Source organism: Ahaetulla prasina, chromosome 2 (genome assembly GCF_028640845.1).
Source record: "Ahaetulla prasina isolate Xishuangbanna chromosome 2, ASM2864084v1, whole genome shotgun sequence".
NCBI lineage: Eukaryota > Metazoa > Chordata > Lepidosauria > Squamata > Colubridae > Ahaetulla > Ahaetulla prasina.
Window position 1 is genome coordinate 250,757,088 of NC_080540.1, and position 14,862 is coordinate 250,771,949.

Sequence of the window (14,862 nt, forward strand, 5' to 3'; positions counted from 1 at the left end):
TAATTAAAACACCTAATTGTTTTCATTAAAAACATAAGATTAATAGAACATTAACACGTATTTCTACAGAAATCAATGCTCACTGTTGCAGTTAATGAGGTTTTCGCCTCGTTGTGAATATCACATATATTGAACCACTAAACAACTCTTAAAATTCTGCATATATATTTCTTTTTCTTACATTTTCCTATTATAAAATTTTTGTATAATATTTTTGAAAAAGTATTATTTCAAAGAAAATGCCTACAAATGCCAGTAATTATATGTTTGCTTGTGAGACAATCAATTCTTTTGCATGGATTATAGGATTTCATTTGAAAAGAAACCCATGCTAGACTTCTGTTATTCTTAAATTTTAGTTATCAAGCTAGGATGATAATGTTAATAAGAAAAATCTGTTAATTTATTTGGAATAAGACTTTCAATTGAACAGAAAACTAAACTATTTGAAACAAAAAGAATGAAATATTCTAAACAGGACCATAACATAGCACATGTGTGTTTGTGTACTTTTTAAATTTAATGTGATGTATGAATTCTGTTTCTTTCTTGGGGTGGATTCAGATATAATGCTAAGCTAGGCATAAACACATCGTTTGGTGGCTTAGGGTTATTCCTATCAAGCTCGCAAAAATAATGTAACAGCAATTGGAGAAAAGCAGAATAGATGCACAGATACTATTCTGAGATTTGCATATTCCAGGACAAAAGACCAAATATTTTGTTTGTTCCAAATTTATAATTTTCTACAACAAATCTAATAGCAGCTTGCTACAATATGGGATTGGTCCATTTTATCGAACTATTATGCTGTTGTTTTCATTACTCTGGTCTTATACTTTAGTTTTCTTAATTACTCAGAAATCAACTACCATGTTTCCCCAAAAATAAGACCTGGTCTTATTTTTTGGGGGGCCCCTGTTTTTTCCACACAGGCAGCTGCAGAGCGTCCAGCAGGCCAGTGCCGTCACCACAGGATGAAGCAGGAGGCAGGGCAGGGATAGCGCCATGCCGCAGCACTGCACGCTCCACCCTTGTTGTCCTACATCATCTTCCAGCACTCCTCTAGCTTTGCCCGCCCATGCTTATTCGCTCCTGCAGCGGGAAAGAGGCAAGAAACTCACTCAAGATTCCAAGACTCTGTCCATTGCTGCGCCAAAATGCCAACTCAAGGAGAAGGGATTGATTTTTCTGTGATGGTTTCAGGAGGATGCGCTGAATCCATTCAGGACAGCAAATTGCTGCAGATCTGCCACTGAACGATCAGGCAAGGAATGCACACCCCCGCCCCATGCCCCCAGCCAGGCACCAAAGCGCCACCACAGCCGCAGCGGAGTCTGTGTACACACCTACCACCTGTTCATCCTGCATCATCCTTGCTCTCCACAGTATATTGCAGTTGATCTGAGGCGCAAAGATGATGCCGATGCCCTTTGGCCACCTGCCTTCCTCTATTTCCTGTTGCAACCTGGTGGGGGGATGACCTGCCGGCTCCCGCCTCGCATCCCATGCCTCTCCCCAGTTCTTCAGCCATGGCCATGCCAGCTTTCCCTTTCTAAAGATGAAGCAATCTGGCATGGGGGAGGAAGGCACACAATCCTGCCTGATGGATGTGCCACATGACTGTCTGCCTCATGATGGTTGTGGTGCAGGCAAACAACAACAGACAGTGGGAGAGTGGGCGGGCTCTTAACTAGGGCTTATTTTTGGGATAGGTTTTATTTTCAGAGAAACACGGTATAAACTCAGATGATTGCTACTATATATTTCTGTAGCACTTGCATCTAAAGTCTTACGAATGTTTTAAAATATTTTAAGATATGAGACATTGGGAAAAATGTTCTTTGTATCTTTGCAAAAGTGACAAGAAACTGTAATGGAAAGAAATATGAAATTATTTTACTTATTTGAAGTTAATATATACTTTCTGATAACTCTTAATGGATTTTTGCTGAATAACACTGAATGATGAGCCTCTCTTATTTGCTAATAGATAAAAGATGAGATATGGAATGAAATGATTTCTGGCTGAAATATTAGAGGAGGTGTTAAGTTACTGAAAATATTTTTACTTGTCTTGATGAAAAGGGAAGTCATTTCTTTCTATATTTTTCTTTAATATATTTTCCCTCTTTCCCTTTTACTTTTTCTCTGTATTTTTACTTTTCCTTAGTTTTATATATGTCTCATTTTGTATTAATTTTATACCTTTCTATTTTTAAACTTGAAGAAAAATTATTATAAAAAACAGACCCTTATAAATATTATCTAAATATTGAAATAAACAAATAAATATGGCCATCCAATCAGAATCAGCCTTTCCAAAGTACTGTAACTACTTTTAAAAGTAAAGCAACTAAAAATAAAATAGTACCTTTACTGTCTTACATAAGATCAGTAAAAAAGATGGTGCCAGGTGTTCCATATCATAGGCACCCTTACAGAGAAAAATTGCCTTTGGGTGTATATCTCTTTTATTTCTCACTGGGACCATAAGCCTTCCGTTTTGTATTCTCAACACAAACCAGGTGGATTTAACTTGAGGAGTCAGCTCCATAATATCCGGAGCCTAAGCCACACAAGGCTTTCTAGGTCAAAATTAGTATTTTGAATTAAATTTGAAAGCCTGCTTGTAACCATAACTGTTGCCACAGAATAACCTTATAACCTTCACAGACCAACTCTCATATTTGGCTGTTGTGTTTTGTACCAACTGTAGCTTTGAGTCAATTTCAAGGGCAGTCTCATGAAAAGTATCATACAATAATTTAAATGTGCAGTGATAAGGGCATTTATTGTTTCCTGGCTTACTACGGGTAACATCTTTAGTCAAATACATTTCTGGACAAACCAGAACTCAAGTCTTGCTGGGTTTTAGTTTGTTTCTATCTATTCCAATTTCTAAGCCTCCAGGCATTAAAAACTACCATAGTATCTCTGGTTTGGCCCGATATGGCAATGTAGAATTGAGTTCCATCAATGTATTGATAAAACTTTATCCCTTCTTCTGTTGTTCCCACCTCTCTTGTCTACGAAACCGGGGGTCTAACCAGGACTGATTGTCCACAGCTGGGTCTGGAAGCGTTGCCTGGGCAGGGGGAGATACAGGAGACAGAGGCCTCGTCACCTCCTCCACCTGGCCTGCCTCTGGCTCCTGGAGCTGAGCCAGAGAGGCCGGCCCTGCAGAGGGGAGCTCCGACGGCCCTCCCCACTCACTCTCTGAGTCACTTTCTGGCAGGGGGGCAGGCCCGGGGGGGGGGGGCTGGAGCCACAACACACCCTATGCTTTACTTTTGTCATTCTTGGACAGCAGCAAGGATTAAAGGTGTGATTCATTTCTCCTTATTGCCTTTAACTGGATGATTGCTAAGCAAACACAAGTAATATTTTTGTACTTGTGCTGGTATAAATGTCTCCAATTTCTCCAGATTCAGCTTGTTTATTGGCCAAGAAAAGGGCATATAAAATAATGCTGAATCACTGACCTCAAGCTCCTCTGGACGCAGCCACATAACCTTCTATGTGCAGAGATCCATTTGAGTAGAGTAGCCCAGCATGTAATATACAAAATCCAATCTATCTATTCATCTGGATATCAATCATTTTCCTTGTGAGGAGATTACAGTTTTCATCTGGGAACTGATTATTCTTGGCAGATTATTTCTCTTCCTCCCCAGATAGTCCCTTGTGTTCTTCGGATCTATTTTGGAGGGAATTCTAGATTTCAATATTATTTTGGAAAGATAAATCAGTGGGGGAAAGCACACATAATAGGCAAATGGATTTGCCAACAGTGGATATTTCACAAGCATTGAAGATGAAATCCATTACAATTCATTCAATAACAACACTATATCCCAAGGACACAAGTACAACAGTATATGACAGTGATGGCTAACCTTTTTGCTGTTGCATGCCAAAAATGGGGATCGCGTGGGGGGGGTCGCGCACATGTATGCCCACAGCCATAATTCAATGAGCCCCACCCCCCACACATGCGCACATCTCCCCCCCGCACCCCCCCATTTTTGGCACGCGATGGCATGGTGGGCCTGTTTTTCACCCTCCTCAGGCTCCAGAGGCTTTCTTGGAGCCTGGGGAGGGTGAAAATGGCCTTCCCTTCCCTCCCTAGAGCCCTCCAGAGGCTGGATACAGCCCGTTTCCCAACTTCCGATGGGACTGGAAGGCCCGAAAATCAGCTGGCCAGTGCGCGCATGCATGCTGGAGCTGAGCTAGGGCAATGCTCGCGTGCCCACAGATATGGCTCCACGTGTCACCTGTGGCACTCATGCCATAGGTTCATCATCACAGGTATATGAGCTCCGTATTTTTATAGAAATGAATTAAAGATAAAGAAATTATGAAGAGCCACTTATAATCTGATATGGTCAACACAACTGATTTATATAATATATAGAATATCCTACCTAATAATGGCTCCTGTATTTTCTAAAAATTCATAATGCATGAAGCTGTAATTAGGCTGGCTTTCTTGAAAGAAACAGGAAAAAGCAAATTTGCTCCAAAAGGGGGTAGAGAAAGCAGAAGGAAATAATTATTTTCATTGCTATGTGGTCTCAGCCTAAAAACTGGCTGTCATTAGATACAGTGAAGGTGGGATGACATAGTTCAAAAGGAAGCATATTGAGAAAATGTTCACTAAATTTCTCAGTAACTGATACAAACAAGATAAAAAGAAGTTACAAACTTAGGAAAACATAATATTCATTTAAAATATCATTGGCATGTTTCTTATCAACTTTAACTAGTGTTCAATCTTATTAATTATGACTACTATATTTCAAATAGTTTTTTTATTATTAAAATGAAATATTTAACAGTGGAGAAAATGACAATAAACTTACAGCAATCTCCCACCAAAAGGAGGTCCTTTTACCATATTCTCATTGATTACAAAATGTGTTTTAAAGGTAAGCTATTGGAGCAAAATATAAATTTTCGTATCTGGTAAGTATGATTATTTAGATTTTATCAGGCAGTAACTTAAAAAAAAGAACCGATCAAACATATTGCTTCTTTGTATTTACACTGTAATATTATCTGATTTTATTTGATTTTACTTTAATCAAAACCATCAAGAAGACTATCTAACATAATAAGCTGATTTTTAATGAGTTGTTCATTCTGCATTGCAATGCTCTATCTAATAACATATTGTTACTCTCTTTACCATTCAGATAAGGGAATCTTGTAATAAAATCAAATTAATTAGCATAATGGATTTAACCTTCTGGCATATATTATCAAGTACAAATAAAGGCAGTCAGATCAATGGGATCCATGAGATGGGGCTAGATGGGGCTAGTGTTGTGATTCTTGTTGTCTTCAGCTGCCTCTGCATATGTATTCATTATTATTTTGGTTCTTTTCATTTTGACGACCACCCAGAGTCAGTATTGATTACAATTAGCTGCTGTAATATCTCCACACACAAAAGTTATGCCAAGATGTTTACGACAGAGATATTGAGAGAAAAGCAAAAGACCTGGTAAGACTTTTGGCTAATCGCTTAAAACGAAAGAAACATAGGGAAATGATTCAATTATTAGAAATAAAAAATGAAATATATAAAACTTCAGTGGAATAATAAACTATTGATTTTCAAATTTAATTCAAAATTATAAACCAGAGAATGTATCGAATGAAGCTATACAGGTCTTTTAAATTTTTGACTAAAACTTGAATTTTTAACTTCAACTAACCATCCAGAGTCACTTAACACTCAGAGTTAAGAGATGGGCAGCCATAACTGGAGTACATCTCTTTTGTGGCAGGTATTTACTGCTTGTCACATTTTCTGAAGAACTGAAGTGATCAATAGAAGAGATTATCTGTAGCTCAGGAATGAATTGTGGAGGACTTGGTGCTCTCTGAGCTTAGATGTTTGCTTGCAGACATTTTATTACCAATTAGGCACAGTAATTGCTGTATGCTGACATTACCTAGTTGAGTAATGAAACATCAACAGAACCCAATAGAACTGAAATGAGGTTAAGGCAAAAGAAAACTACTTCAATGATACATTTAATTTGGTCATGATTTATATTTAAAAGCATGTTTTCATTTTTCAGTATGGTTGAAATACAAAAATACCATAGTGTTAGGGCTTTGGAATCGATGAAGGAATAACATCACTGTTAGACATCCACTATCACTGTAGCATTACACCATGGTCCAACAATTGTGAAACAGATTGTTTCAGTTATCCGAAACTCTTTTGACCTTGAAACATTTCCAAAGTAATAGAAATAGGACAAACTGTCTCACTCTCAAAATTTTGTTTCCAACTAAAAAATAGTGTTCTGTAATTCGAAATGTATATAAATTGTTTGCACATGTCTATTACCATATTATTCCAAAATTGGCTAAAATAGAATTTTGTTTCATAAGATAAAAATATGTTAATAAAATCATTTACTTTAAATTTGACACAGAGAGATTCCAAGTAAACATATCTATAACTGAACTGGAAGTTAACAGCAATACTTTTACATTAAAAATAAAGAAATATAAAAAAAACCTAGAAACTATGCTGATGAAACCAATAATTTTGAACCCAGAAAACTGATTATTTATTCATTTATTTATTTGCTCTACATCCTAGCTTTCTGTTCTGGAAAACCTTACAGTAACATAGTTTGTCTTCTGTTTAAAATTCTTCCCACAAATAAAGACTCCTGTAATATCACTATTTAATACAATTTTCAGAAAACTAAATTATATTTTGTCATTAAGATGATTTCATGGAAGCATCTTGGGGAAAGTTAGATTAAATACAAAACGGAACATTTTATCACGTTTATTTCTACCAGAAGGTAGTAGATCTGAATTTATCAAAATCGCTATTCATCATTTCATTGGTGCTAGTTTTAAAGTTAATTTTTACATGGATTCTGGCCCTGTGACACAAATATAATAATACTGACAATATTAAGCTCTAGATAAGTGGGAATAAACTCCTGGAGAGGATCATATTGGCAAAGAACTACAGTCCAATATATCTGATTGTATTATTGTATTAGTGGGTCAATCAACTAATCCATAGAGTTCGGTTCTTTCATAACTGCATCTCAATCAGTCAATTTTTTTTAATTAAATAAATTTAAAACTTGATTATTCTTTTCCACTAATGGAGTATATCAAAAAGTAGCAAATTCCCATATCACAGTAAGGGTTATTATTTCTATTTTCAACCAATCCCATTTTAAATTAAAAGGCCAGTTCTTAGAGTTTGACTACCAATATGGGCCAGTCTGGTGTAATGGTGAAAGCATCAAACTAGAAACTGAGGAAACGATGTGTTTTAATCCTGCCTTAAATATAAAGCCAGCAGGATCACCTAGGGCAATCACTCTCTCACCTCTAAGAAGCAGGAAATGGTAAAGCACTTCCAAAATCTTGCCAAGAAAACTGCAGGCAGTCACCCAGGGTCAACACTGGTGGCTCAACAGACTAATGCAGTCTGTTATTAACAGCAGCTGCTTGCAATTACTGCAGGTTCAAGTCCCACCAGGCCCAAGGTTGACTCAGCCTTCCATCCTTTCTAAGGTAGGTAAAATGAGGACCCAGATTGTTGGGGGCAATAAGTTGACTTTGTATATAATATACAAATGGATGAAGACTATTGCTTGACATAGTGTAAGCTGCCCTGAGTCTTCGGAGAAGGGCGGGATATAAATGCAAAAAAAAAAAACAACCCACTGACCTAAAGTCCCCCCCCCTGAAAAAAAGAGCAAAGGGAATCAATACCCCCATAGTTAGTTTTTGCTTTTGTGATCACACTGAGAAGTGGAACACCATGAGAGACAAGCCACCATGGAGTTAGTTTCATTTGGATCCCCATTAATAATTACTACCAATAGAGCCATAATAGGTTACCACACAATTCGTCAAATTCATGTTTCCTAAATAGGGAGATTATTGACAGGGGGCCCATGAAGGGACAATGCTGGATTTTAAAATTATTATTATTATACATCTGAGGAGAAATCAACGATATCAGACTATTCATTTTAGTAGCAGCCCACTAATGGAATAGAAAAGATAGAATAGAAAAAACAAACATAGCAATAGCAATAGCACTTAAACTTGTATACTGCTTCACAGTGTTTTCTAGCCCGCTATAATCAGTTTACAGAGTCAACATATTGCCCCCAAAAATCTGGGTCCTCATTTTACTGACCTTAGAAGGATGGAAGGCTGAATCAACCTTGACCCTGGCGAGATTCGATCTGCCAAACCAGTGGCAGCCAGTGATTGGCAGAAATAACCTGCAGTACTGTGTTCTAACCACTGCGCCACCACGGCTCAATCATATTGCATTCTTTGACAAAGTGACAAAATTAGTAGACCAGAGGAATGCTGTCGATATAATTTACTTGGACTTCAGTAAAGCATTTGATAAAGTAGACCATAACCTACTACTAGATAAAAGTAGAAAAATGTGGGTTAGACAGCACCACGACCAGATGGATTCATAACTGGCTGACCAACCACACTCAACGTGTAGTCCTTAAAGGAACTACATCCACATGGAGGGAAGTATGCAGTGGAGTACCCCAAGGCTCTGTTTTAGGCCCTCTTCACTCTTCAACATCTTCATCAATGACTTGGACAAGGGATAGGTGGGGAACTCATCAAATTTGCAGATGACACCAAGCTGGCAGGAATAGCCAACACTCCAGAAGATAGGCTCTAGTTACAGAAGGATCTTGACAGACTTGAACATTGGGCTCTATCTAACAATATTCAACAGTGAAAAAAGGAAGGTTCTACATTTAGGCCAAAAAAACAAAATGCACAGGTACCGTATATGTGGTGCCTTGCTCAAGAGTAGTACCTGTGACAGGGATCTTGGAATCCTAGTGGACAACCATTTAGATATAAGCCAGCAGTGTGCAGCAGCTGCTAAAAAAGCCAACACAGTTCTGGGCTGCATAAACAGAGGGATAGAATCAAGATCATGTGAAGTGTTAGTGCCACTTTATAATGCCTTGATAAGGCCACACTTGGAATACTGCATTCAGTTTTGGTCGCCACGATGTAAAAAAGATGCTGAGACTCTAGAAAGAGTGCAGAGAAGAGCAACAAAGATTAGGGGACTGGAGGCTAAAACATATGAAGAACGGTTGCAGGAACTGGGTATGTCAGTTTAATAAAAAGAAGGACTAGGGAGACATGATAGCAGTGTTCCAATATCTCAGGGGCTGCCACAAAGAAGAGGGAGTCAGGCTGTTCTCCAAAGCACCTGAGGGTAGAACAAGAAGCAATGGGTGGAAACTGTTCAAGGAAAGAAGCAACTTAGAACTAAGGAGAAATTTCCTGACAGTTAGAACAATTAATAAGTGGAACGACTTGCCTGCAGAAGTTGTGAATGCTCCAACACTGGAAATTTTTAAGAAAATGTTGGATAGCCATCTGTCTGAGATGGTGTAGGGTTTTCCTGCCTGGGCAGGGGGTTGGACTAGAAGGCCTCCAAGGTCCCTTCCAACTCTGTTGTTGTTGTTATTATTATTATTATATATATGAATACTGTGAACTGCAACCATTACATCCCAAAAATGCTGCTCCATTGATGGGATTTAACAAAATGTTGCTCACAAACATTTGCAAAAACGTTTATTTTCAAAGGATGGAAGTATTTTAGAATGAGCAATAGTTTATCCTTACTAACTTGGAAAGTACAAAGATTGCTCACTGTCTTTGCCTGATGCAGGATCCTTCCTTTCATTCCCATCTAGCAATAATAATCTAAAATGAGTTTATTAGGTTTTATTAACTATGGCAGATTTTTAAAAGAAAAAATCTGAGCTAATAAAAATATTTGTAGATTTGCAATCTCTTGATATTCCTTCAGTTAGAGTTAATTCCTTTTACAAATATATTTCACATACTAAAATGCTTTTACCTTTCAGACATTAATTTTAAATATCTCTTGAAGTATTTATTATATTTGAAATACAAATAAAAATTGAACCAATATTTACTATTTTAATTTCATGTCAGCTAAAGACATTAGATCTGAATACTATCAATTGTTCTATTGTATGCAGATTAGAAAAGTAAACACAGTTTCCCTCAGCTACTTAAATCCACAACTGAGTCAATATTATTGAGGGGGGGAAACACACCCACAACATCAAAGAAACTTTAAAGAGCTCTATCGCCCTCTAGTGAGCCAATGCAATGAATTTAGGTCAAGGAGTATTGAAACAAAAGTTACTATCAGTAAACTCATGCGTTTTAGAATTCATAATATATCCTTGGCTAGAATTAATCTTAATTACGGAAAGGTAAAAAGGTATTTAAGAACATATGAAAACAAGTTGTGTATGGTCCATTAAAGCAAGAATTAAATCAAAGAAAGAATTTATTTCCAAAGGGAATCATCACTTTATTCCAAAAAGCAACATACTTTTACAAAAAGCTTTCTACTGTACAATTTTGTTCCAGTTCGCCTTCTTATAATTTAAGCTGCAAATTAACATGCAGTGCTACTAACATTTGCTTGCGGTAAGTGACACCCTTAAGGGAAGGGAAGATTCACCAATGCTGATAAATCCACTAATTTGGGATGTTTATACTTTGCTTTTCAATGCAAAGTAGCTCATTATTTCTAAAAATTGGTATTTGCAGAGTTCCTTTAAAGTAGCTAATATGTGAGTACAAAATGAAGCACTTCTATTTGCTTACTATCAGCCTCTGTGTCAATAATGCATACATGAGCTAAGCAAAACCGCAGCCTATAATACAAAGATCATCTTTTGGTCCAAGGATGCATAATAGATCTGCTTTAGGGTTTTTTCTTCTTTGGAGACCAAAATTGCTATCACTGTCCATTTATCTTAAGATTTTGACTGAAGATATTCCCATAGGACAAGTTAGGAGGGAAAAAAATTTTTTCCCCTGAATACAGTGTCTCCATTTGCACAATTTCTCTACCACCTCAGCCTCTTGATTCTGGGAGTATAAATCAATCTCAACAAGCAATCCCAAAATCAAATTATTTATTTAATCAATCAATCACAATATCAAATAAAGCTATCCACCTTCACTATTGGACCTTCAGTCAGGAGTTTAGGATATGCACCAACAGCTGTTGCTGTGTTTGATTTCCTTCTATATTTGTCATTAATCTTTAGTACCTGCACAGTTGCATCATTCCATTGGTTATCAGATTTTTAGTCCACAGATGTTTTTGAATCCACAGATGTTTTAGGTGTTCAAGTTACAATGGTAGCAATGGTAGTTATAAGTGCAATTTCTTCCAATCTATGAGGAAAAACCCTTGAGGCTACAATATAGTAAGAAGGCATATGTAGAACTGTTCTTTGTAACTTCCAATAAGCTTATAACACAATTGCTCATTTCTTCAAATAGGGACCACTACGCCATCGATCCACTACTGGCACAAGTTTCTATCTGCCACAGGCATAATCTAAAATGCTTTCACTTACAAAGCTTTTTAAAAATTGGACTATACGTAACACTTTGATACTGAATCACTTCTAAATTCTTCCATTATCTTTAAGATCAACCACAGGCATACCATTATTATAATACTAAGATTCTCGATTTAGCTGTGTGCCAAGTTCAAATAGGTAAATATGGAGCAGGTGTTCTTGCTGATTCCTGCATATCAGCTAATTCTTCAGACTGCCAGGAGTTTGATTTTGGCCAGTTCAAGGTTGACCCATCTTTCCGAGGTCAGTAAAATGAGGACCCAGATTGTTGGGGTCAATATGCTGATTCTGTAAACCATGTAGAGGGCTGTAATGCATTACTGAAGTGATATGTAAGTCTAAATGCCATTGCTTATTGCTGCATCTTCAGATCTTTTTTTTTTTTGCAAAAAAATCAAAATTTAAATCAAATTATTTTCATAAAGCACTGAATTCTCAACTCAACATTCAATAGGGTGGAACAGTACAAAATAATCTTCATTATTTTATATAATTTTACCAATATTCTGAACAATTGTTGCCTGCTCTTAAAAGAGGGGAGGAAATTGGGGAAAATTGTACAATGAAATCCAACTTTACAATGACAAGATTAATTGTGGGCACTTTCATATATCACTGTTTCCATCTCCAATCTGTCATAAAATCTGAAGCTGATCCGCAATCATTGTCAGTTCTACTGACATCATATCACCCAAAACACAAAAGAGAATATGATGAGCTTATCAATACTCACAGGCTAATGTCCAAATAAATGTTATTCTACCCACAATTCTGGAGTAACAAAAACCTCTTCATCTCTACTCTACACAAAAGGAAAATCAATTCCTAGCAGTATACATGGTTTCCATTATATATTTGTCTAATAGGTTAAAAAAAAGTTAGCAGAGGGGAAAGGAAAGTTTTAAAATTGTCCAGTCATGATTCCATTGTATTTAAAAACTCCAAAGGATTATGAAAATAAAAAAAAACACCAGCATCTCAGTAATTTCATTAACGAATATAATCAAAGTTGTAACACCATATGGTGGCATCCCAGATGAGCATGGGTATAAATTCCTCAATACAGTGTTGCTTGTTGCTAAGGTGGCAAAACAATGGATAACAAATCAGTTTTAGGAACAAGGCACTGAATTTCAGTGTGGTGAGGAGTTAAAAGAGGGAACCAAATGAGTAGCTTAAGTCCAGGGACATGGAGACAAAATGAGAGGAAAGTTCTACCAATGAGAAAAAAGATCACACAAAATTGTGCAAAGAAACACTTCAAAAGAAAACACCTTTGATATAATTTCCAATGAACCAGAAATTAATCATTTTAGCTTCCCAAAATGAACCAACACTATAAGATTAGACCAAAATAGTGTAAATCTTTTGTTTAGAAGTATCCTCAGCTATCTATAATTCAATGCCCCATTTAAATTTGCATCTTGTTTCTAACACCTGAAGTATAAAGGCTTAGTGTTGTCCACATCTGCCTCTACCCGTCAGCGCACACTTATGCGGCGAAAGGTTTGATGGGTAAGCATAGGTCGCAAATGACCACAGACAGGCTGTGGTCCCAAATCCCAACTGCACCTTGTGCAGAGAATGCCCCCTGGCCAGAATGTTAAAATTCACAGACCTATGAATGCAATAACTATGCAACTGTCTACGAACAACAGATACATATGTTCCCTCAGGTGCAGTGCTCGGTCCTTAATTCATTCGTTATCTGCAAAGCTGCTAGAACACAACTGAAAAAAAAAATGTGACAAAGAGCTCTTACCTTTGAATCTTCGCTGCTGACTCCAAGTTCTAAAACAGCTTGAGGAGATTTTTGTTTTGCCTGCATGGACTGAGCCATCTGAAGGTTAAGTTGCCATCCGATTGTCTCAAGCTACAAAACACATATCATATTGATTATTAATGTGGTAAATAAAGTATGGCAGTATTTTGTTTTTCAACAATGCTTAGGAACAATTGTCAGGCAATGTGAAGCACAGAGACAGAAAGAAAAATAATTCTACCATCTTTCTTCACTTCTCTATACCGTCTGCCGGGCTTATTTTTACAATTATGTTAAAGAATAAACATTACTTATGGTTGTGATAACAACCTCAGAATGAAGTAAATTACAATTATCACTGTTATTAAAACACACAAAACCGCAAATATTTCTTAAAATCCCAGTTACCACAGATATTAACTCCCAAAGCCTTAAAATGTGACTAGAGTGAAGCTATTGCTGAATAAAGAAAGATTAAGTCAATAGATTTTGTTCTTTAACAGTACTCCTGTTCCTTGCCGATTTGTGACAGTATTAAATAAATAGAAAGGACCCTGATTTCTTAGCCCTAAAAAAGAGTTGGACCTTTGTATTATGCAGATCATATTGAAATATTTTTATAAATATTTTTTAAAAGCTAACATCTCAAAAACTTTACCAGCTTTTGCACACATAATCTGAATTTTGCATTCATAATCAGGAAATCCAGTATCAGTTTTAAATATATATATATAATCTTAATTTTATGCAATATTGAAAAGCAAGTTATTTATATTTCGTTCATATATAAATATACATTCATATATCATTTATTTAGATGTACGACAAACACATAATATATGCTATTTTAATTTAAACCAATATATTAAAATATGTAAAACTACAAACAGAAAGAATTATTTTTAGAAATTGGGGAAATAAAAAATGTATTTCTAATGCTGCATTTACATTTCTCAGTGAATTACTTACGCAGTCTTGTACCTGTTGATATAAAATATATAGAAGAATAAAGTTCTTCTATAATTCAACAAGCATAAAAATGCTCATTTACAAGTATAACTTCCTTAAATAAAAAGTACCGGTATATGAGTGGAATGTTTATTTGTGGACAAAAGTATATAGGAAAGTAAAATCATTTTGGAATAATTTCTTCCTCATAGTTCTAAATATTTAAGGAAGGACTGCATGTTACTGTACATAGATAGTCACCTATAAAACATGCAGAACAGGTAGGCCTTGATTTAGGACCATTCATTTAGCTACAGCTTGAAGTTACAACAGTACTGAGAAAAGTGACTTACAATCGGTCTTCACACAACTATCACAGCATCCCAATGGTCATGTGATCAGAGTTTGGGCGCTTGGCAACTGGAACGTATCTATGACAGTTGTGGTATCCCAGAGTTATGTGATTGCTATCTGCAACCTTTATGCAGACCTCCGACAAAGCAAAGGAAAACCGTCTTCACATAACAATCATGTGATTCACTTAACAACTGCAGTGATTCACACTTGAAAACCATAATAAAATGGTCATAAAGTCAGGCACGACTCACTTAACAACTGCAGTGATTCACACTTGAAAACCATAATAAAATGGTCATAAAGTCAGGCACG

The 14,862-nt window shown here is 36.4% G+C and overlaps 1 protein-coding gene across 1 annotated transcript in view; it reads right to left on the reverse strand.

Annotated features, from left to right (window-relative positions):
- The window catches only part of COMMD10 (COMM domain containing 10), a 74,205-nt gene that overhangs the window by 35,370 nt on the left and 23,973 nt on the right, over positions 1 to 14,862 (reverse strand). Inside the window, exon 5 of the mRNA XM_058169654.1 lies at positions 13,246 to 13,356. Within this exon, the coding sequence (XP_058025637.1) occupies positions 13,246 to 13,356 (111 nt within the window). The remainder of the gene's footprint in view (positions 1 to 13,245; positions 13,357 to 14,862) is intronic.